General features: G+C 46.4%; 3 protein-coding genes and 1 long non-coding RNA gene across 7 annotated transcripts; 2 read left to right on the forward strand and 2 right to left on the reverse strand.

Moving 5' to 3' along the window:
• Nucleotides 1-521: 521 nt before the first annotated feature.
• LOC115554169 (aldo-keto reductase family 1 member A1-A) lies at nucleotides 522-11,039 on the reverse strand. The gene is made up of 6 exons (XM_030370805.1): nucleotides 10,774-11,039; nucleotides 10,298-10,493; nucleotides 6,000-6,049; nucleotides 1,918-2,067; nucleotides 1,102-1,261; nucleotides 522-766 (listed from the first exon to the last, which is right to left on the reverse strand). Exons 1-6 carry the CDS (start codon nucleotides 10,782-10,784, stop codon nucleotides 701-703), a joined length of 633 nt encoding a protein of 210 aa, XP_030226665.1. The 5' UTR covers nucleotides 10,785-11,039; the 3' UTR covers nucleotides 522-700.
• On the forward strand, nucleotides 6,712-16,792 carry LOC115554165 (E3 ubiquitin-protein ligase TRIM39-like). 3 transcript variants are annotated; one of them, XM_030370800.1, is made up of 2 exons: nucleotides 6,712-8,298; nucleotides 16,351-16,792. In XM_030370800.1, the coding sequence occupies exons 1-2, from the start codon at nucleotides 6,922-6,924 to the stop codon at nucleotides 16,600-16,602; spliced, it is 1,629 nt and encodes a 542-aa protein (XP_030226660.1). In that variant the 5' UTR covers nucleotides 6,712-6,921; the 3' UTR covers nucleotides 16,603-16,792. The 3 variants fall into 3 exon arrangements, with proteins under 3 accessions (XP_030226660.1, XP_030226659.1, XP_030226658.1); XM_030370799.1 differs by lacking the exon at nucleotides 16,351-16,792 and having other exon boundaries at nucleotides 6,712-6,817; nucleotides 6,921-8,739; XM_030370798.1 differs by lacking the exon at nucleotides 6,712-8,298 and adding an exon at nucleotides 14,448-14,864 and having other exon boundaries at nucleotides 14,967-16,792.
• Nucleotides 12,508-21,250, reverse strand: LOC115554167 (aldo-keto reductase family 1 member A1-A). Of its 2 annotated transcripts, XM_030370803.1 has the most exons (9): nucleotides 21,186-21,250; nucleotides 20,465-20,552; nucleotides 19,858-19,977; nucleotides 19,359-19,510; nucleotides 18,720-18,915; nucleotides 14,013-14,062; nucleotides 13,633-13,782; nucleotides 13,013-13,172; nucleotides 12,508-12,677 (listed from the first exon to the last, which is right to left on the reverse strand). In XM_030370803.1, exons 2-9 carry the CDS (start codon nucleotides 20,549-20,551, stop codon nucleotides 12,612-12,614), a joined length of 981 nt encoding a protein of 326 aa, XP_030226663.1. In that variant the 5' UTR covers nucleotide 20,552; nucleotides 21,186-21,250; the 3' UTR covers nucleotides 12,508-12,611. The 2 variants fall into 2 exon arrangements, with proteins under 2 accessions (XP_030226663.1, XP_030226664.1); XM_030370804.1 differs by lacking the exon at nucleotides 21,186-21,250 and having other exon boundaries at nucleotides 20,465-21,176.
• On the forward strand, nucleotides 19,504-20,035 carry LOC115554170 (uncharacterized). The gene is made up of 2 exons (XR_003978565.1): nucleotides 19,504-19,777; nucleotides 19,845-20,035. It is a non-coding gene; the product is annotated as an uncharacterized LOC115554170 (long non-coding RNA).
• Nucleotides 21,251-22,505: the final 1,255 nt, after the last annotated feature.

Raw genomic sequence — 22,505 nt, forward strand, 5'->3', positions numbered from 1 at the left:
TGGTTCTGCCCTGGCCTCTACCGGTGGTCGTGGGCCTCTTGTGCCTCTGCCCTATCGTCATACTCAAACCTTCTGGAGAAACTCTGCGTTCACTAATCTTTCAAAATAGCTTCTCATTTAATACATTCGCCTGCAGTAAACCGTCACTTGAAGGAATCGGTTACATTCACATACTTAATATACAAGCATATTTCATCACCTTATATTGGTTGTCTTTTTTTTTTAATATTGCTTGAGTTTGTTCCATTAACTTCGTTTCTGGCTTCAGCTGAGCAACTAACACATTTCCTCAGGGATCAGTAAAGTGATTTATTTATAGTTTCAAATCAGTTTCTGTAGAAGTATTGCAGACAAGTTGGCCATGAAGTCATTGTCTTGCATTCTGTCCTCCAGTCTAAACAGACCGCAGACGTCAACGGTTTGACGCACGTCTTGTACTTCAAAGACGGCCTGCACACTACATTCCGGTTTATGTAATGGCTGAAAGGGGACACAGAACACAATAGCAGAGTTGCATAATATTCAGTTCAAAGAACTTTATTTTTAAATTTGGGGTCAAATCAATGCGCTTGCGTGGAGCCCTGTTTCAGACGCAGGGTGTCAGCCCCGTTTCAGACGCAGGGTGTCAGCCCTGTTTCAGACGCAGGGTGTCAGCCCTGTTTCAGACGCAGGGTGTCGGCCCTGTTTCAGACGCAGGGTGTCAGAAGGCGTCGTGGAAGGGGAAGTGGGGGTGCTCCGCGTCCCTCCACACTCTCTGGCCGTCCCGCTGTTGAACACAACCCACAGAGGAGATCAGTGTCTGGCCAACAACACGTCTGCTGCCCAGAATGGGGAATATCGCTCTAAGAATAAGGGACAGAAAGTCATGCTGGCTCTCGGGATTGATAGAACAGAGGTCCGGTCGCCCCAACTTATCCCGGTTTTGACTTCATTAATTGGCTGAAACCACCTTCTCAGTATAAAAACTCAGGATGTTCCCGTCCAAATGCCACTCCAATAGAACTCGTTATATCCACATTTACAGTCTGAGTTATTTTGGACGACGCAGTGAGCTGTCTCGCCCGCTGTGTTCCCGGAGCTGTCTGGACCTGCGCGACGCACCTCTACCGTGGGGACGATGTAGCGCTCGCCGCGGTCCAGGGCCTCCACCTGCCTCATGTCCTCCTCCGACAGACTGAAGTCGCACACCTGCAGGTTCTGCAGGATTCTGGACGGGGTGACGCTCTTGGGGACGCAGACCACGCCCCTCTGGACCTGCCACCTGCGGATCAGTCAAGACCTTCAGTCAAGGGGCAGGATCGTCCTGGTGGTCAGGCAGGGGTCGGCCTCCCATCTGAAACGTTCTGGGTTCGATGCCGCAATGTCCACAGTCTACCCGTAAGCATCCGTGACCAAGATGACCCCTAACCCCAACCTGATCCTAAACGACATGCATCTACAGTTCTGTCGGTCGTTTTAGACAACAGCGTCTGATCAATGACTTCTTAGGAACAGTGATGTCCTTCAGGGGGTGGCAGAGTACGTTAGGGGCTTGAATGTTTGACAGGGGTCACCAAGCTTTTTGAACCTGAGAGCTACTTCATGGGCACTGAGTCATACGATGGGCACCCAGGTCGATACACTCTTCTGAAATAACTCATCTATGTGAAGACATGTTAATTAATTAAGTCATGTTAATGATTTCTCACAATAATTATCAACAATGACTTAAAAAATGTGGGAAAGAGTTGTTCAAGAATGAGTAGTGCTGTTTTTAGAACAGGCCTGGGGCGCCTCATGTGGTCCTTGGGGGCGCCATGGTGCCCGCGGGCACTGTGTTGGTGACCCCTGGTCTAACCTGTAGGAATCCTTGGGGCAAGATGTCCTCCCACCCCTACCTTCAATAGGCTTGTCGTCGTGTAGGTGTGTGATCTTTACCTGAGCACCACTTGGGCGGCGGTCTTCTGGTACTTCTCTGCGATAGCCCCCAGTTTGGGGTCATCCAGCAGGCGTGGCTCGTCTGCTGAGGCCCAGGGCCGGTCGCCGCTGCCCAGGGGGCTGTAGGCCGTCATGCAGACCCCCACAGACCTGACACGGTACAGTCACGGTCTGCGTTAACCAATCAAGCCCTATTGTGCTACATGCAGAAAGGGGCCTTCTTTCCCCAGCAGCCATCTTGGATCTAAACGCTAGCTGGGTGGGAGGAACTGAATGCGGAATTCCGCATTCAGTTCCTCCCACCCAGTTAGTGTTTAGATCCAAGATGGCTGCTAGCCAGGCGACTACGTGGAAGGTGTGGAGGAACGGGACTCTCTAAATCGACGCCACTTCGACCTGGGCGGGACTTTACGTCCTACGTCACTCGCTATGGGTGTGCATGTGTGCGCGTAGCCGTCACTCGCGATGGGTGTGCATGCGAGAAACGTTTTGGCTAGATTCTAAAAATATCAAAAGATGCCCAAAGCAAATACCTTTAACCCATAGTTGTGTTGTATCAAATTAAAAAAGTTTCATTGACTACAAATTGAGCAGAAATATTTTGCATACAAATCTTTAAATAGTTTAACCCCATTAAGAAAAATACATTCGTATTCTCTCTTATTCCACAGAGGCAGGTGGGCTTGGGTTCTGTTTAGGGTGGTTCCTTAAGGTTTTGGACCTTTGGATTGGTTCCATGTTTTGTTTTATGTTAACACTATTCAACATCCCCACAGCACACTTTCCACTGCCCATATACATAGGCTAGTCAAAAGAATTGTGTGTTTGGTCAGTAGTTCAGTTGGTTGGTCACATATGTTGGTTTGCTGTTCAGGTTTGGTTTGTTGCATTTTGTTTGGGTATTTCCAACATGGTAAAGATGGTTTGTTGTTCCCAGTATTTGTTTTGTCTGTCTGGGTTAAGTTTCCTCCGTTCTGGCTCGGTCGGTCCTTGTGATTTTGGTACTGGTTTTCTGTCCAAACCATATAATCCCACATTTTCTAATCTTCCATACGCTACACTAATCCCTCTACAGATTTCATGATACTTACTTTATTCTGATAAATAACTTTATCCCTTATCATGTGTGGATCCCGATCTTTGCTCTGACCCGAGAAAGACAGTAAAGATTCAATATGAATGGCAAAATAAGGATGGGATTTTATTTGAACAATAAAATATGTGTTGGGCAAATTATAGAGAGGCTGAGATTATAGATTTCATATTCAAAAGGCGAAGGGGTGAAAAAATGTAAGAAATATATTTAAGAAATATAGGCCTACTCAAAGCCCAAATCATTGATATCATACCCTATCCAATAATAAATAAATTTGAATTTGAATGGTAACCTGGTAACAATTCCGTTAAATCCTCGTCCTCGTTTTGAACGTCTCACTCATGGCCGATCAGTGTGTTCTTTCTGATTAGCTCTTAATTGAGATCATCTGTCACGCACCCCTTTATTAAAGGTGAACACAATGGGTTTGTTTTACTTTTCGCATCGGCCTGTGTCAATCGAGGTTGAGTTTAGTGAGGGTTGAAAGTTTTCGATCTAGATTGCAGATCACTATTGTCACTTTATACAAACTGAAAGTATGCGTTGTTGCGTGTTTGTTTTTGTGGGCATTTGACTGAACAGCCCAGACAAATATTGCTACCAACATGGCACTTCGAAACAGACCACCGCAGTGAGTAAAAGTTATTTTCCTTTATTAAATGTTGACGTTTTTGGGCTGTCTCCTCGGACACAAGCCATCAGTATCCCTGCTCTTTGCACCTTGACATGCATGTCACCGCTGTTTGTTAACCTAGCTTTGCTGATTTGTATCTTGTGATGTGTGTGTGTTTTTCTTAACAGGTGTTAGATGACTGATGAGATCTATGGGGGGGCCCCCTTTGGGCCCCCCCATACCAACTTAGTCTTCAAAGGAATCTAGTGCCATGGGACTCCAGTGTCTTCAAAACCTCCTCGGAATACATGTGTATGAATGGTCCACCGAAGGGTTGATCTGGAAGCCACCACGGTCCATGCAGTAATCTGCTGCGTGGGCCGTAGTGGCTTCCAGAGCCATCTTTCGGTCTTGGTCAGGATTTGTTAGTTGCCCTTCAATGTAGCAGGCTACGGGTTTCTGAAGAAGCCTGCTTTACGTAGCATTGGAGTACAAATATTGTGCAAAATGCTCATGTAATTGCACTAGCACTGGTAACCTGTAGATTAGCTTAGTTTAACATCATTCCGTGCTGTCTCTGTCAAATGTGTGGCTTACTTTAAGTCCACAAGGCCCTCTGGTAAACCACGTTGGAACACCCCTGGACAAGGTGATTAGTCACTGGGTGTGTGCTAAAGTTTTGTTCCATTTTTCACTAGGTTAAGGTTTGGTAGAATTGTTTGGATGCTAGCGACGTGATGGCGTATGTACAAGAGCCTACCGTGGCCAGGCCTCAGTTGCGACGGCCACGGCCAGATGGCCTAGTGTGAGTGCAACCTTGATTGCATTTGTATACTGTTTACCATTGGATGTTTATGCAATTTGGCTTAATTCATCCGCTGTAAAGCTGCATTTGACTATTCCAGGGTCGTTTTGTACAGGCTTTCAATTGACCATGTTGACTAGCTTGTGGGAAGTTTTTTTTTTTTTTTTTTTTTTTTTTTTACCCTCGCTTACAATCCAACGGTTGCGACCACTTATGCAACTGGGCTGTGAACCTTGCAATTCTAGTTGCATATTTGTACACGCAAGCTTGTCCACTTCTATCGCCATCACTAGCTTCAGCATTTCCTTGTAGGCCATTAGCTGACTTGTGTATTGGAGCGATGATTTGGGTATTTTAAGATGCTTGAAAACCTAAAATAAAGCAAAATGCGTGTCTGGTGTGCAAGAGCCAATTTGTTGGCTTGCAGTAGTCGAGGAGTTGCCGTAGGTCATAAGCCATCTGGAGGTTGTGGCAATGGAGGCTTGTGGTAGATCTGCCATTCAAGAAAGGTTAATTCTTCTGAAGCATGATTAATAGTTTAGTAAATTGAATCTATTCATATAGAACTATAAAATCCAAGACTGCAGCCAGTAACTTGAATCGCAATATGTGGAAAGTATTAGTCTTCATTTTGTAACAGACTAACTGGGTTTCTTCCATTTTCTAACTAGGGGGACTTGACTGGTGAGTCTACTGGATTAATCAGTAGCGGTACTTTGCCCAACAGATTTGATGGCATGACTACAGGGTGACAAAGACAATTATTACCTGCCTATCAAAAGAGACTTCTAAAACATATCTGCTAGAACAGTTCCTATATTTTTTGTATAATTTGGTCATGCTGCAAATTTACTTTTCGTAGTTGCTCCATATTTAGTTCTTTGACAGCCTCACCTGCTAGAAAAGTCTATTCAAATCGGCTAAATATAATGAACTAAATTAATAGCCATAAAATGTTGTCACTCATACTAATGGCAAATACCCTCTTTCAGTTGGTGGTTCAACACTGATGTCTCTCTAGGCTTGAGGGAGAGCTCACAAGTAAATTACACGAATGTCCTGGAGCAATTAGGAATACACTTTTATTTAGTCTACCTGACCAGGGACATCGTTGAACTATAGGTCACCTAACCCAAATTTTTCACTCTTGTTAAGTTGTCATTTTCTCTTGTTTTAACCCGAAAGGGCTGAAAATATCAACATTTCAGGTATTCTGTTTGGATAATGTGAAAAACTTGTGGCTTCACTAATAAAAAAATTAACGAATGTATTTTTCTTAATGTGGTTAAACTATGTAAAGATTTGTCTGCAAAATATTTCTGCTCAATTTGTGGTCAATGAAACTTGTTTAATTTGATGAAACACAACTATGGGTTAAAGGTATTTGCTTTGGGCATCTTTTGATATTTTAGAATCTAGCCAAAACCTTTCTCACATGCACACCCATCGCGAGTGACGGCTACGCGCACACATGCACACCCATAGCGAGTGACGTAGGACGTAAAGTCCCGCCCAGGTCGAAGTGGCGTCGATTTAGAGAGTCCCGTGGAGGGACGTGTCGCACTGACCGGCAGTGAGACAGCAGGCTGGCCTGTGATAAATACGGATGGCACTCCACCTACACAGGGGGTGGGAGACAACGACCAAACAATTCAGCCACATGCTTCCTTACTCACAGAACAACACTCTCCTATTCTTACTGCTCTATATCTATGGATGTTCCGATCCCATCTTCCCTTTCCCGATAACGATGAGATTCCTGAACTTGAGCATCGGCCGATACCTAGTAGGCTATATTATAGGCCTACAGATGCAGCATTTAGCATCGTAACTATTAGCACTTATTCTTATTGAAGGGTTCTCTTAACTGACAGTGATGCATAGATGTACGTTCACTTACTGTCAACATTTCTTTTTTTCAAAACGATATCATTTATATTTATAATCTGTAATAATCCTATATTCTTATTTCTCTAGGTAAGCGTCGATGCATCGATTGTTTTCCGACCTCCGACCGATAACGAAGTGGAAAATCCCCATTAAATCACAATGTCTCTAGTTTTCACCAGCTCTTGGTCTGGGTTTTGTCATAGATGGTGTTTCAAACATATTTGAAAACAATCAACGTTTTTGAATTACAGCACATGAATGCACCCAAAGCCAGAGTGTGAAAGTTGAAACGGAGTGAGCCGTGGGTCCGTGGGGGCGGAGCCAGGTGGTAGGGGCGGAGCCAGGTGTTAGGGGAGGAGAGGAGGGGACGTATTATTCAGGAAACGAAACTTAAAGGATCATAGAAACCAAAGCCATACAACGCGGAAGCAGTTCTCTCTTTCAGGAGGAAAGAAGCATTTTGGAAAACATCGTCTGACACAGAAAACACAACAAGGTGAGTAAATCAGCACAACTTTGAGAAAAAGTTTGAACCTGTCTTCCCCTTATGGAATTAGAACAATAATGGAACATCTCAATACATGAACCTTGTCTTCTAGGATGGCCTCTGCTAACATTTCCTGGTCTGAAGAGAACTTTTCCTGTCCCATCTGTTTGGATGTGTTCAGCAGCCCAGTTTCCACACCGTGTGGACACAACTTCTGCAGAACCTGCATTAATAAATTCTGGGATGAACAAGTCCAGTGCAAATGTCCTATTTGTAACAAGATTTTCGACACTAGACCTGATCCACAGGTCAATATCCTTGTATCAGAGATGGCTGATCAGTTTAGAACGACCGTACGAGTAAAGGAGAAGCCTTGTGTTGAACCAGGAGAAGTTCCCTGTGACGTCTGCACTGGGACCCAGCTGAAGGCTGTGAAGTCCTGCCTAGTGTGTCTTATCTCTTACTGCCAAACCCACCTGGAGCCACATCAGAGAGTCGCAGGCCTGAAGAAACATCGGCTGGTCGAGCCTATGGACCGTCTGGAAGACAGGATGTGTAAGAAACACGACCGACTTCTGGAGCTCTTCTGCAAGACTGAACAGGAGTGTGTGTGTCTGTTCTGCACAGAGACGGACCACAAGTCCCATCCTGTTGTACCTCTAAAGGAGGAATATGAAGTGAAGACGGCCCTGCTGGGGAAGATAGAGGCTGAAGTTCAGCAGATGATCCAGGAGAGAAAACTAAAGATTAAGGAGATAAAAGACAAGGTTGAATTTAACAAGAAAGACGCAGACGGAGTGATAGCCGATGGTGGGCAGGTCTTCACTGCTTTGATGCGTTGCGTTGAAAAGTGCAGAGATGATTTCAACCAAACAGTTAAAGAGAGACTGAAAACCACAGAGAAACAAGCTGAGGACCTCATCAAAGAGCTGGAGCAGGAAATAGAAGCTCTGACCAATAGAAGCTCAGAGGTGAAGCCACTCTCACACACTAAAGACCACCTCCACCTCCTCCAGGCCTTCAGATCCCTGAAGGATCCTCCACCCCCCAGGGACTGGACCACGGTGGAGGTCCGTCCTCCGTCATACGCAGGGACCTTGAGGAGATCCCTGGATCAGCTGGAGGAGACACTGAACATGGAGATGAAGAAGCTGCGTGAAGCTGCTGAACTGAAGAGGGTCCAGCAGTATGAAGTGGATGTGACTCTGGATCCTGATACAGCTCATCCCCAGCTCATCCTGTCTGAGGATGGGAAACAAGTACATTATGGAGATGAAGAGAAGGAACTCCCAGACAACCCTCAGAGATTTACTTTGTTTACATGTGTTCTCACGAGGCAGAGCTTCTCCTCAGGGAGATTTTACTTTGAGGTCCAGGTTAAAGACAAGACTAAATGGTGGTTAGGAGTGGTCAGAGAGTTCATAAACAGAAGTGGTGGGACAAAGTGTAGCACTCATACGGGTTACTGGACTCTTTCCTACTACAATGATGTGTTGGTATTTAGTGGTGTCCCCCATGTCCGTGTCCCTCTGAGAGCTGAGCTCCAGAAGGTGGGGGTGTTTGTTGATTATGATGAGGGTCTGGTCTCCTTCTATGATGTGGAAGCCAGGGTTCATATCTACTCTGCTACTGGCTACACCTTCACTGAGCCTCTCTATCCAATCCTCTGTCCAATGTATCATGGAATTGGTACAAACTCTGCCCCCCTGATCATCTCACCTGTCAATCAAACAGACTAGGACTTCTGTTTGATAATAAAATAAACAAACCAAAATAACTAATGTTTCCTGAATGGGAATCTCTACCATGGGAGAGCTGAGAGAACTGCATTCATATCGTACTATTCCATTTTATTTAACAAAATGTATTAAGCAACTTACAATGTACTATAAAAAATATGAATCATTAAAACTGGTTAGACTACTCTTAAATGTTCAATGTCTTTTATTTTAAATACAATTAGGTTAGCTGAAAGTGTAAAATGTTATTTTTATTATTATTTTGATAACAACTAGTAACAAAGACAAGACAAGGTTAGAAAACCTTCAGCTGGTCAACCAATGCCTCTTCAAAACGGTCCTCTTGGAGGACCGTGAGATAGTCTCCCATTATATGGGGTCAGAACAGTCTCATAATAATGAATGCAAAAGAGAAGGAAGGATTCGAGAGGGCCTAGTGCACGGCTCCATTAACTTCTCGTGTCCGAGGTTTTTCCTTTTATATTTTTAATTGACGTTGATGGTTTTAAGGCACTGTGGTGACTTTCTATCACTAAAACTGTTTTAGTGATAAAAGGATTTTTAGACTGGTTCAGCTGCTGCTCAATGACTCTCACGTTCCTCTGCTTGCGATTATTGCGATTCACCATTTATTGATCCATTTATTCCAAAGATCCAAAGACAAAGAACGGGTGCATTACGGTATCATTTTTATAATATTGTTAATAGCGTAATAAACATTTCAGTTGCGTTAGTATTTAATTTTTCATTTGCTTGTTTAGCTGTGTATGGCAGTTAACAATTTGGTGTATTACAATTATTTATGTGAGTAGGCTACTCCAACCTCATTGCTGATCGATATGTTACCATTTATTCGTATATCAATTATTGATAGCATTTTAGTAAATAGTTGGAAGGAATCTGTTTCTTAAGCAATAACATTGAACTGTATTTTTTTCTAGGCCTACATAGATTTACTATGTTGGGGGGGGGGGGGGGGGGATATAGGAAGTAAATATAGTAAATATTTAATCTGAAACGACTCTTCTCAATGCCGTGGAACGCTCCGTTCACTTGCATGGGCCCTCCGTAACGCCAGCGTCTTCGGTTACTAAGCGACGTCAACATCTTTGGCTACGGTGTGACGCCGTAGTGTTTGTGTAGTAAATGAGCTAGTCACGAGATGGTAATGTTACGTATTTTAAGCACATAAGCTGCCCCCACATAGCCATTAGGAAGCAGGATCGAACACACAAGCTGCATTACCCTCACATAGCCACTAGGAAGCAGGATAGAACACATAAACTGCCATAACTACTCCAGCCAAAGATGGCAGCACCTTTAGACAGGTGAGGATGGCGGAGCCATTACGTCACCCCGGTCACGCCCACTTTACATAGGCCACGCCCACTTGACGGGCAAAAGCGCGTGATTCAGATGGAGAGGACAGAGATCAATAGGGAGACCAGCGGAGAGCCACCGGGCCTAAGCCCGGGGCTTGAAGTAGCTCATGGTATTTCCCTCTCACGCGTTAGATACAATTCCCTCCCTTAAGCTTCATAGTTACCATACCGAAACATGCCTACTTTAACAAATAAAGTGAGTTAAAAGCGACCAAGGATTGGACTACTTTCTTCAAGAAAAAACGCAATAGTAACGAATCGGTTCATAGACTTGCGTACTCGCCGATACCAAATAACTTTGAGGCAGTATCGGAGGCATTCCGATAGCGGTGTCGGTAACGGACAGCTCTTATGTGCGGGGTGTCCACCTGGTTCACGGCCGGTCGGTGGCGGGCAGCGGCGATGACGTCGTCCATCTGCCGGGCGCTGAAGTTGGAGAGGCCGATGGCCCGGACCAGGCCCTGGTCCACCAGGGCCTCCATGGCCCGCCAGGTCTCCAGGTAGTGGGTGTCAGAGTAGCAGACGGTACCGTCGGCCCGCCGCGGCATCAGCTCCTCCCCCCGCCTGGGAGAGACACACATACCGGCAGCAGCGATCGTACATGGCGTGGTGTAGCTATATAGGCGTGCATTTTACACAGTGTGTGTGTATCTGTGTGTGTTTGTAGATGCGTTTAAGTTTGAAGTGATATGCACAATGACTTTTAATCGCAATCAAATGCTTGTGTTCCAGGCATCTAAAGAATTCCACTGTTGTTATTTTGCATGTGTTTGTGTGTGTGTGTGTGTGTGTGTGTGTGTGTGTGTGTGTGTGTGTGCGTGTGCGTGTGTGTGCGTATGCTCACTGGAAGGCCATGGGCCAGTGGACCAGGTAGAGGTCCAGGTAGGAGAGGCCGAGCTGGGCCAGGCTGCTCCTGCAGGCCGCCTCCACGTCCTCTGGGTGGTGCTTGGTGTTCCACAGCTTAGACGTCACAAACACCTCCTCACGACGCAGCTCCTGAGGGAGACAGAGGAGCCCCCCCTAACCATGAAACCCCCCCCCGGGGTAGACAGCCTCTCTCTCTCAGTGGAGACCTTACTGCTGAACACCCTCCCTGCCTCCTCCTGCACATCTCAACGTTTCCTCTAAAGCTCAGACCGGCTGTCTGGTAGAGGAACCACAACCTGGACCTGCAGTAGACATTTAGCATCACCACCACCACCCCCCAGCTCCAACTACTGGACTACCTGCTCCACCACCTCCAACACCTGGTCTACCGGAGGCAGGTGGAGGGAGGCTACCTCCACCTGCCTCTGGTAGAGACAGTGGTGGAGGAGGGAGGCTACCTCCACCTGCCTCTGGTAGAGACAGTGGTGGTGGAGGAGGGAGGCTACCTCCAGCAGGTGGAGGTAGCGCTGTCTGCGCCGCGCGCCCAGGTGGTCGTGGCGTCAGTAACGGTCTCCCCTCCCCTCTCCCAGGTTTCCCACCGGCACCACCGGGGGCACGGGGCCCAGCCAGGGCTCCGGAGGCACCGGCACCGGCCCCGTCTTCAACGAGGACAATGACGACGACCTGTACGCATAGGCGCCACACCGCCACCCGGTGGCCTGTACTGGAATCACACCTGTACAAATTCTCACCAGATTCCACATTTTTAGGACTTTGTGCTTTCATGTGTTCTTTTTTGTATGATTTCCCTCGGGTGGAGAAAGCATGTCGCCCCTTGGTTTGCTCTGGCTTATATATGGGTGGGGGACAGGGTGGGTGATACTGGATGGTGATTGGCTGTCGAACACGGGGAGGGGGGGGGGGTTGAGTTGCCTCATTCTCAGTATATCACAATCCTACATGATTGGCTTTAGCGACTGAATTCTATGCTAGACTATAAGTACAAAAAAAAAGATAAATAAAACCATATTGCTAAACTTCCTCTTTTTTTAAATAAAAAAAAGTAGCATAATGTATTACGAGTTTGTCAAGGTTATGTTGTTGAAAAATAAAATCTCACAAAATGGAATTGTTTGGAATGGCTTTTATTATTTCATGTATCTCGGCCTGTGTAGTGTGGTTCTGCCCTGGCCTCTACCGGTGGTCGTGGGCCTCTTGGGCCTCTGCCCTATCGTCATACTCAAACCTTCTGGAAAAACTCTGCGTTCACTAATCTTTCAAAATAGCTTCTCATTTATTACATTCGCCTGCAGTAAACCGTCACTTGAAGGAATCGGTTACATTTACATACTTATATACGAGCATATTTCATCACCTTATATTGGTTGTCTTTTTTTAAATTGCTTGAGTTTGTTCTATTAACTTCGTTTCTGGCTTCAGCTGAACAACTAACACATTTCCTCAGGGATCAGTAAAGCAATTTATTTATAGTTTCTGTAGAAGTATTGCAGACAAGTTGGCCATGAAGTCATTGTCTTGCATTCTGTCCTCCAGTCTCTAAACAGACCGCAGACGTCAATGGTTTGACGCACGTCTTGTACTTCAGAGAAGGCCTGCACACTACATTACGGTTCATGTAATGGCTGAAAGGGGACACGGAACACAATTGCAGAGTTGCATAATATTCAGTTCAAAGAAAACTTTATTTTTGAATTTGGGCTCAAATCAATGCGCTTGCGTGGAGCCCCGTTTCAGACGCAGGGTGTCAGCCCCGTTTCAGACGCAGGGTGTCGGCCCCGTTTCAGACGCAGGGCGTCAGAAGGCGTCGTGGAAGGGGAAGTGGGGGTGCTCCGCGTCCCTCCACACTCTCTGGCCGTCCCGCTGTTGAACACAACCCACAGAGGAGATCAGTGTCCGGCCAACAACACGTCTGCTGCCCAGAATGGGGACTATCGCTCTCAGAATAAGGGACAGAAAGTCATGCTGGCTCTCGGGATTGATAAAACAGAGGTCCGGTCGCCCCAACTTATCCCGGTTTTGACTTCATTAATTGGCTGAAACCACCTACTCAGTATAAAAACTCAGGATGTTCCCGTCCAAATGCCACTCCAATAGAACTCGTTATATCCACATTTACAGTCTGAGTTATTTTGGACGCCGCAGTGAGCTGTCTCGCCCGCTGTGTTCCCGGAGCTGTCTGGACCTGTGCGACGCACCTCTACCGCGGGGACGATGTAGCGCTCGCCGCGGTCCAGGGCCTCCACCTGCCTCATGTCCTCCTCCGACAGACTGAAGTCGCACACCTGCAGGTTCTGCAGGATTCTGGACGGGGTGACGCTCTTGGGGACGCAGACCACGCCCCTCTGGACCTGCCACCTGCGGATCAGTCAAGACCTTCAGTCAAGGTGCAGGATCGTCCTGGTGGTCAGGCCGGGGTTGGACTCCCATCTGAAACGTTCTGGGTTCGATGCCGCAATGTCCACAGTCTACCCGTAAGCATCCGCGACCAAGATGACCCCTAACCCCAACCTGATCCTAAACGACACACATCTACAGTTCTGTCGGTCGTTTTAGACAACAGCGTCTGATCAATGACTTCTTAGGAACAGTGATGTCCTTCAGGGGGTGGCAGACTACGTTAGTGGCTTGAATGTTTGACTCTCAGCCAAAAGGCACTGGATGGATCGCCCAATGTCCACAGTCTGACCTGTAGGAATCCTTGGGGCAATATGTCCTCCCAGCCCTGCCTTCAATAACCAGTATCTGAATCCCAGCCCGTTGGGTTGCTATTCATCGCAGTAGCAGGCTTGTCGTCGTGTGGGTGTGTGATCTTTACCTGAGCACCACTTGGGCGGCGGTCTTTTGGTACTTCTCTGCGATAGCCCCCAGTTTGGGGTCATCCAGCATGCGTGGCTCGTCTGCTGAGGCCCAGGGCCGGTCGCCGCTGCCCAGGGGGCTGTAGGCCGTCATGCAGACCCCCACAGACCTGAAACGGTACAGTCACGGTCTGTGTTAACCAATCAAGCCCTATTGTGCTACATATAGCAAGGGGCCTTCTTTCCCTAGCAGCCATCTTGGATCTAAACGCTAGCTGGGTGGGAGGAACTGAATGCGGAATTCCGCATTCAGTTCCTCCCACCCAGTTAGTGTTTAGATCCAAGATGGCTGCTAGCCAGGCGACTACGTGGAAGGTGTGGAGGAACGTGACGCACTGACCGGCAGTGAGACAGCAGGCTGGCCTGTGATAAATACGGATGGCATTCCACCTACACAGGGGGGGTGGGAGACAACGACCAAACAGTTCAGCCACATGCTTCCTTACTCACAGAACAACACTCTCCTATTCTTACTGCTCTTTATCTAGGGATGTTCCGATCCCAACTTTCCTTCCCGATAACGATGAGATTCCTGAACTTGAGCATCGGCCGATACCTAGTATATTATATACCGATACAGCATTTAGCATCGTAACTACTATTAGCCCTTGTTCTTATTGAAGGGTTCTCTTAACTGACAGTGATGTAGGCTCTAGATGTACGTTCACTTACTGTCAACATTTCTTTTTTTCAAAACGATATCTTTATCTTTACGATATCTTGATACATTTATATTTATAATCTATAATAATAATCCTATATTCTTATTTCTCTAGGTAAGCGTCGATGCATCAATTGTTTTCCGACCTCCGACCAATAGCGAAGTGGAAAATCCCCATTAAATCACAAAATGTCTCTAGTTTTCACCAGCTCTTGGTCTGTGTTTTGTCATAGATGGTGTTTCAAACATATTTGAAAACAAATCAACGTATTTGAATTACAGCGCATGAATGCACCCAGAGCCAGAGTGTGAAAGTTGAAACGACAGTGAGCCGTGTGTCCGTGGGGGCGGAGCCAGGTGGTAGGGGCGGAGCCATGTGTTAGGGGAGGAGCCAGAGGAGAGGACGTCATGTTCAAGAAACGAAACTTAAGGATCATAGAAACCAAAGCCATCCGACGTGGAAGCAGTTCTCTCTTTCAGGTGGAAAGAAGCGTTTTGAAAAACATCGTCTGACACAGAAACCACAACAAGGTGAGTAAATCAGCACAACTTTGAGAAAGGTTTGAACCTGTCTTCCCCTTATGGAATTAGAACAATAATGGAATATCTCAATACATAAACCTTGTCTTCTAGGATGGCCTCTGCTAACACTTCCTGGTCTGAAGAGAACTTTTCCTGTCCCATCTGTCTGGATGTGTTCAGCAGCCCAGTTTCCACACCGTGTGGACACAACTTCTGCAGAACCTGCATTAATAAATTCTGGGATGAACAAGTCCAGTGCAAATGTCCTATTTGTAACAAGATGTTCGACACTAGACCTGATCCACAGGTCAATATCCTTGTATCAGAGATGGCTGATCAGTTTAGAACGGCCGTACGAGTAAAGGAGCAGCCTTGTGTTGAACCAGGAGAAGTTCCCTGTGACGTCTGCACTGAGACCCAGCTGAAGGCTGTGAAGTCCTGCCTAATGTGTTTTACTTCTTACTGCCAAACCCACCTGGAGCCACATCAGAGAGTCGCAGTCCTGAAGAAACATCGGCTGGTCGAGCCTATGGACCGCCTGGAAGACAGGATGTGTAAGAAACACGACCGACTTCTCGAGCTCTTCTGCCAGACTGAACAGGAGTGTGTGTGTCAGTTCTGCACAGAGGGTGACCACAAGTCCCATCCTGTTGTACCTCTAAAGGAGGAATACGAAGTGAAGACAGCCCTGCTGGGGAAGATAGAGGCTGAAGTTCAGCAGATGATCCAGGAGAGAAAACTAAAGATTAACAAGATAAAAGACACAGTTGAATATAGCAAGAAAGACGCAGATGGAGTGATAGCCAATGGTGGGCAGGTCTTCACTGCTTTGATGCGTCGCATTAAAAAGTGGAGAGATGATTTCAACCAAACAGTTAAAGAGAGACTGAAAACCACAGAGAAACAAGCTGAAGACCTCATCAAAGAGCTGGAGCAGGAAATAGAAGATCTGACCAATAGAAGCTCAGAGGTGAAGCCACTCTCACACACTAAAGACCACCTCCACTTCCTCCAGGCCTTCAGATCCCTGAAGGATCCTCCACCCACCAGGGACTGGGCCACGGTGGAGGTCCGTCCTCCGTCATACGTAAGGACCTTGAGGAGATCCCTGGATCAGCTGGAGGAGACACTGAACATGGAGATGAAGAAGCTGCCTGATGATGCTGAACTGAAGAGGGTCCAGCAGTATGAAGTGGATGTGACTCTGGATCCTGAAACAGCTCATACCCAGCTCATCCTGTCTGAGGATGGGAAACAAGTACATGATGGAGGTGTACAGAAGATACTCCTCCTTGGCAACCCTAAGAGATTTACTAATTGTTGGTATAGATGTGTTCTCACGAGGCAGAGCATCTCCTCAGGGAGATTTTACTTTGAGGTCCAGGTTAAAGACAACACTGCATGGGAGTTAGGAGTGGCCAGAGAGTCCATCGACAGAAAAGGTAGTAAAGGGTGGACCCCTGAGACGGGTTACTGGACTCTTCACTACTACAAGAATGGGTTGATATTTAGAGATAACCCTTCTGTCCGTCTCCCTCTGAGAGCTGAGCTCCAGAAGGTGGGGGTGTTTGTTGATTATGATGAAGGTCTGGTCTCCTTCTATGAAGTGGAAGCCAGGGTTCATATCTACTCTGCTACTGGCTGTGCCTTCACTGAGCCTCTCTATCCAATCCTCGATCCATGTAATTATGTAAGAGGTACAAACTCTGCCCCCCTGATCATCTCACCTGTCAATCAAACAGACTAGGCCTTTTGTTTGATAATAAAATAAACAATCAACCAAAATAACTAATGTTTCCTGAATGGGAATCTCTACCATGGGAGATCTGAGAGAACTGCATTCATATCGTACTATTCAATTTTATTTAACAAAATGTATTAAGCAACTTACACTGTACTATAAAACGTATGAATCATTAAAACTGGTTAGACTACTCTTAAACGTTCAATGTATTTTATTTTAAATACAATTAGGTTAGCTGAAAGTGTAAAATGTTATTTTTATTATTATTTTGATAACTAGTAACAAAGACAAGACGAGGTTAGAGAACCTTCAGCTGGTTAACCAATGCCTCTTCAAAACGGTCCTCTTGGAGGGTGACCGTGAGATAGTCTCTCATTAAATGGGGTCAGAACAGTCTCATAATAATGAATGCAAAGAGAAGGATTCACAAATGTATTTTGTGATATATAAATTACTCTCTTCTCACAAATACATTGCAATGCCCACACAAATGGATATCGGTATGTATAAATAAAAATAAGTTTCACAAACACATTTCCGATCCACACACAAGTGTGTCTTGTTTTAAATAAATGTTATATAAATCCATAAATATATGAATTAAAAATATATTTGCAATTTTCATCAAAAATGTATTTGGATGTTGTTACATTTATATACAAACTGTTGAACTTGAATTAACAAGACGCTTTTTATGTGTGAACTTGTTTGCATGTCCGGGTCCCTCGAGTCACGGGGCCCAGAAGTAGATATCAATCAAAGGCTCATAATTATCTTTATGCCATGTAACTAAAATTTAAGTTTTCTCTTACAAAAACGTTACCTCAAGCGTTTTATAAGCCGTTTTACGTTATTATTTTTTGCTGGAGAAGGAGGGGTGGGCAGCTGAAAGGAGTCGTAGTGAAACAAATGTTGCTCGGCCCGGCATTCGAGAGGGCCTAGTGCACGGCTCCGTTAACTTCTCGTGTCCGAGGTTTTTCCTTTTACTTAACATAAATGACGTTGATGGTTTTTAGGCACTTTGGTGACTTTCTATCACTAAAACCGTTTTAGAGATAAATGGATTCTTAGACTGGTTCAGTTTCTGCTCAATGACTCACGTTCCTCTGCTTGCGATCATTGCGATTCACCATTTATTGATCCATTTATTCAAAAGATCCAAAGACAAAGAACGGGTGCATTACGGTATCATTTTTATAATATTGTTAAAAGCCTAATAAAAATTTCAGTTGCGTTAGTATTTCATTTTTCATTTGCTTGTTTAGCTGTGTATGGCAGTTAACAATTTGGTGTATTACAATTTCTTAAGCAATAACATTGAACTGTATATAGATTTACTATTTTAAAAATATAAAATAGTAAATCTATGATAAATATAGGAAGTAAATATAGTAAATATTTATTATGAGACGACTCTTTTCAATGCCGTGGAACGCTCCGTTCACTTGCATGGGCCCTCCGCAACGCCAGTGTCTTCGGCTACTAAGCGACGTCATCAACGTCTTTGGCTACGGTGTGACACCGTAGTGTTTGTGTAGTAAATGAGCTAGTCACGAGATGGTAATGTTACGTATTTTAAGCACATAAGCTGCATTACCCTCACATAGCCACTAGGAAGCAGGATCGAACACACAAGCTGCATTACCCTCACATAGCCACTAGGAAGCAGGATCAGACACATAAGCTGCAATGACTACTCCAGCCACAGATGGCAGCACCTTTAGACAGGTGAGGATGGCGGGGCCATTACGTCACCCCGGTCACGCCCACTTCACATAGGCCACGCCCACATGACGGGCAAAAGCGCGTGATTCAGATGGAGAGGACAGGGATCAATAGGTAGACCAGCGGAGAGCCACCGGGCCTAAGCCCGGGGGGCTTGAAGTAGCTCCCGGTATTTCTCTCTCACGCGTTAGATACAATTCCCTCCCTTAAGCTTCATAGTTACCATACCGAAACATGCCTACTTTAACAAATAAAGTGGATAAAAGCGACCAAGGATTGGACTACTTTCTTCAAGAAAAAACGCAATAGTACCAAATAACTTTGAGGCAGTATCGGCGGCATTCCGATAGCGGTGTCGGTAACGGACAGCTCTTATGTGCGGGGCGGTCCTCCACCTGGTTCACGGCCGGTCGGTGGCGGGCAGCGGCGATGACGTCGTCCATCTGCCGGGCGCTGAAGTTGGAGAGGCCGATGGCCCGGACCAGGCCCTGGTCCACCAGGGCCTCCATGGCCCGCCAGGTCTCCAGGTAGTGGGTGTCAGAGTAGCAGACGGTACCGTCGGCCCGCCGCGGCATCAGCTCCTCCCCCCGCCTGGGAGAGACACACATACCGGCAGCAGCGATCGTACATGGCGTGGTGTAGCTATGTAGGCGTGCATTTTACACAGTGTGTGTGTGTGTGTGTGTGTGTGTGTGTGTGTGTGTGTGTGTGTGTGTGTGTGTGTGTGTGTGTGTGTGTGTGTGTGTGTGTGTGTGTGTGTTTGTAGATGTGTTTAAGTTTCAAGTGATATGCACAATGACTTTTAATGGCAATAAAATACTTGTATTCCAGGCATCTAAAGAATTCCACTGTTGTTATTTTGCATGTGTGTGTGTGTATCTCTGTGTGCGTGTATGTTTGTTTGTTTGTGTGTGTTTACCTTGTGTGTGTGTGTGTGTGTGTGTGTGTGTGTGTGTGTGTGTGTGTGTGTGTGTGTGTGTAGGGATGTATCTATGTGTGTATGTGTGTGTGTGTGTGTGTGTGCGTATGCTCACTGGAAGGCCATGGGCCAGTGGACCAGGTAGAGGTCCAGGTAGGAGAGGCCGAGCTGGGCCAGGCTGCTCCTGCAGGCCGCCTCCACGTCCTCTGGGTGGTGCTTGGTGTTCCACAGCTTAGACGTCACAAACACCTCCTCACGACGCAGCTCCTGAGGGAGACAGAGGAGCCCCCCCAACCATGAAACCCCCCCCGGGGGTAGACAGCCTCTCCCTCTCAGAGGAGACCTTACTGCTGAACACCCTCCCTGCCTCCTCCTGCACGTCTCAACGTTTCCTCTAAAGCCCCGACCGGCTGTCTGGTAGAGGAACCACAACCTGGACCTGCAGTAGACATTTAGCACCACCACCACCCCCCCCAGCTCCAACTACCGGCCTACCTGCTCCACCACCTCCAACACCTGGTCTACCGGAGGCAGGTGGAGGTAGCCTCCCTCCTCCACCACTGTCTCTACCAGAGGCAGGTGGAGGCCCTCCCTCCACCAGGTGGAGGTCTTACCTTCCCGGGGCCGACCCTCTGAGCCAGGGCTCCTCCCACTTCCTGCTCGTTGCCGTAGGCAGCGGCGCAGTCGACATGTCTGTAGCCGCAGTCCAACGCAGACAACACCGCCTGCTGCACCTGACACACGCACACACATGGACGCACACATGCACACACAAACACACACACACAAACACGCACACACACACACACACACACACACACACACACACACACACACACACACACACACACAAATACAGACACACCCACATAGATAGTAACAGACGCACAGGTAAGCACACACACACACACACACACACACACACACATACACAAAAACGAGTGGTTAGGGTGTTTCATAGAAGATAAGACTACTTCTAGTTTGGGTCTGACTCCCAGCCGAACGGTTGTTGGTTCTAGCCCTCCGCTGGAGTAGCATCCTTCAGAACTTCCCCAACCCTTTTCGGGTCATTCATCACATGATCTGAATCGCTACGCGATGTTTGTGATAAAGGCGTCGTGGATGCAGGGGATCAAGGTTACGACAGAAGTGAACCAAGCGTACATTATGAGGGCGTTTGTATTATCTGAACCATAGGAAGTGTTGGAGAGTTTTGTCCACCTGTCCTGCGGCACTCTTCCAGGTCCCCAGTCCCACCACCGGCATCCTCTGTCCCGTGGAGAGGGTGACGGTACACTCCATGTCCATGCTGACGGGGGAGAGAGAGAGGGGGAGACAGGGAGACAGAGAAGGGAGGAGGGAGAGTCTGGTTCTGCTCCTGAGTGAGTCACTTAATGGCTGTGTGGGCTCCACTAGTTAGCCCACCACGGGAGAGTCACCGTGACCGGGTGATTACCCCCCCTCTGCATTCACCCAGTCACAATAACACAGGGGGGCTGCGTGACAAAAGGATTTTAAAGTTATATAAATGAGCCTTGGATTTCAGAACAGAATAATATAATCAGTTGATGTGCATATTTTAAATACTTTACCCTCGCCCTACGAAAATACAGCTCAGTAATAAACTGAGTGAACTCTGCTGATGTCCCTGCGAGGACGGTTTTATATGCATTAGTCACAGCCCAGTGTTATTAAAGATGGTTTTATATGCGTTAGTCACAGCCCAGTGTTATTGAAGATGGTTTTATAAGGACCAGCACAGCCTGTCCTGTCCTCAACAGTCTGAGGTCCAGCAGAACATAAGAACTCCTCAATTCTGGCGAAGAAACGACTCTAGGGTTCTGTGAATAACCAATACCATAACACGACCATCACATTACAGATGATTGATTTAAACAGATTAATTAGAAACACGACGAGTAAAACAGCAGAGCAATCCTACCTCTTGCAGACAGCCGCGTGTATGTCTGTGTGTGACTGTGTGTGTGTGTGTGTGTGTGAGACTGTGTGTGTGTGTGTGGTGTGTGTCAATAGAGGAAGGGGCCCCATCACTTTTGAACAGACTGCGGGGTCAAAGTCTGGCGTTTGTTTATACTTAACCTAAAAGGATGGAAAACATCCAAACTCTGTTGCAACTCTGTTGTAACTCTGTTGTAACTCTGTTGTAACTCTGTCGCTCAGCAAAGTTGGTTCAGACCAAACAGGACTTGAACAACACGAGATGTCACCACTCAAACCAGTAAGGTGTTACTGGTTTGACCATCAGCAATATTTGAACATTTGGTCATGCTGCTAGAAGATATGCTAATACTTTTTTGGGAGCATCAATTATTAATAGACCAATAGAAGAAGATAAAGTAAACATTGAATGAATGAATGAATGAATGAATGAATGAATGAATGAATGAATGAATGAATGAATGAATGAATGAAGAAGATGTAGAGTGAAGACAGGGTTTCATCTGAACCATATTACTTTGACTCAGATCTGTTGCCGGTAACCAAGAAGTCAGTAGTCTGAATCAGTTGACATATTTGGTTTATTGGTGGCCATTTTAAATGATCCTCTAAACCTCCAGTCCTTCAGTGCCTCCTCCTCCCCTTCCACGCCCCACCAGCCAGGCCTTCACCTACTCTTCGCCCCTCTTCACATCATCCACAGAAACCAAAAGCCAACTGAAGGGTTATTTTCTGACCGTAACACACAATCTGTCAGCGTTTTCAATGGCTTAAAAGTGCATTCATCATCATGTTCACGTACACTGTAAGTGTTGTTACTCAAGGCTGTGCTCAGATCTGTACCGCCACAAACAGGTTGTAAGATGTAGTGTGAATTACACTAGAGGATTCTTGAGAGCTTTTAGCGCCCCTGCAGGTGGAACAGAGAACAACAGCTGCAGTGTTATACAATAGTCCTTCACCCAGGTTGTGCATCTACATATATGTACATACACTTATGTATATATATATATATGCAACGTCGAAACAAGAGCAGTCATCACATCACAAGTGGTGGGCGTTCATCAAACCCACACCAGGTCTGGTCTGGTCCAGAACACGCTAGCACCAAACAAGACTTAAGGGTCTGGTCCATAAGACTCTAGTCTAAACCAAACCAGGTCTGGTCTGGTCCAGAAGACTCTGGTCTAAACCAAACCAGTTCTGGTCTGGTCCAGAAGACTCTAGTCTAAACCAAATCAGGTCTGGTCTGGTCCAGAAGACTCTAGTCTAAACCTAACCAGGTCTGGCCTGGTCCAGAACA

The sequence above is a fragment of the Gadus morhua genome, chromosome 11 (genome assembly GCF_902167405.1).
Source record: "Gadus morhua chromosome 11, gadMor3.0, whole genome shotgun sequence".
Taxonomy (NCBI): Eukaryota; Metazoa; Chordata; class Actinopteri; order Gadiformes; family Gadidae; genus Gadus; species Gadus morhua.

Excerpts from the sequence above, each read along its gene's own strand:
- LOC115554167 (XM_030370803.1), bottom strand. The coding sequence starts at position 20,551 with ATGGACATGGAGTGTACCGTCACCCTCTCCACGGGACAGAGGATGCCG. Across the intron at positions 19,978-20,464 it reads GGAAGAGTGCCGCAGGACAG|GTGCAGCAGGCGGTGTTGTC; the intron begins GTGGACAAAACT and ends TGCGTGTGTCAG. Across the intron at positions 12,678-13,012 it reads ACATCGTCCCCGCGGTAGAG|CGGGACGGCCAGAGAGTGTG; the intron begins GTGCGTCGCACA and ends TGTGTTCAACAG.
- LOC115554169 (XM_030370805.1), bottom strand. Across the intron at positions 2,068-5,999 it reads AGCCTGCTGTCTCACTGCCG|GTCTGTGGGGGTCTGCATGA; the intron begins GTCAGTGCGACA and ends GTACCGTGTCAG. Across the intron at positions 767-1,101 it reads ACATCGTCCCCACGGTAGAG|CGGGACGGCCAGAGAGTGTG; the intron begins GTGCGTCGCGCA and ends TGTGTTCAACAG.
- LOC115554165 (XM_030370798.1), top strand. The coding sequence starts at position 14,968 with ATGGCCTCTGCTAACACTTCCTGGTCTGAAGAGAACTTTTCCTGTCCC.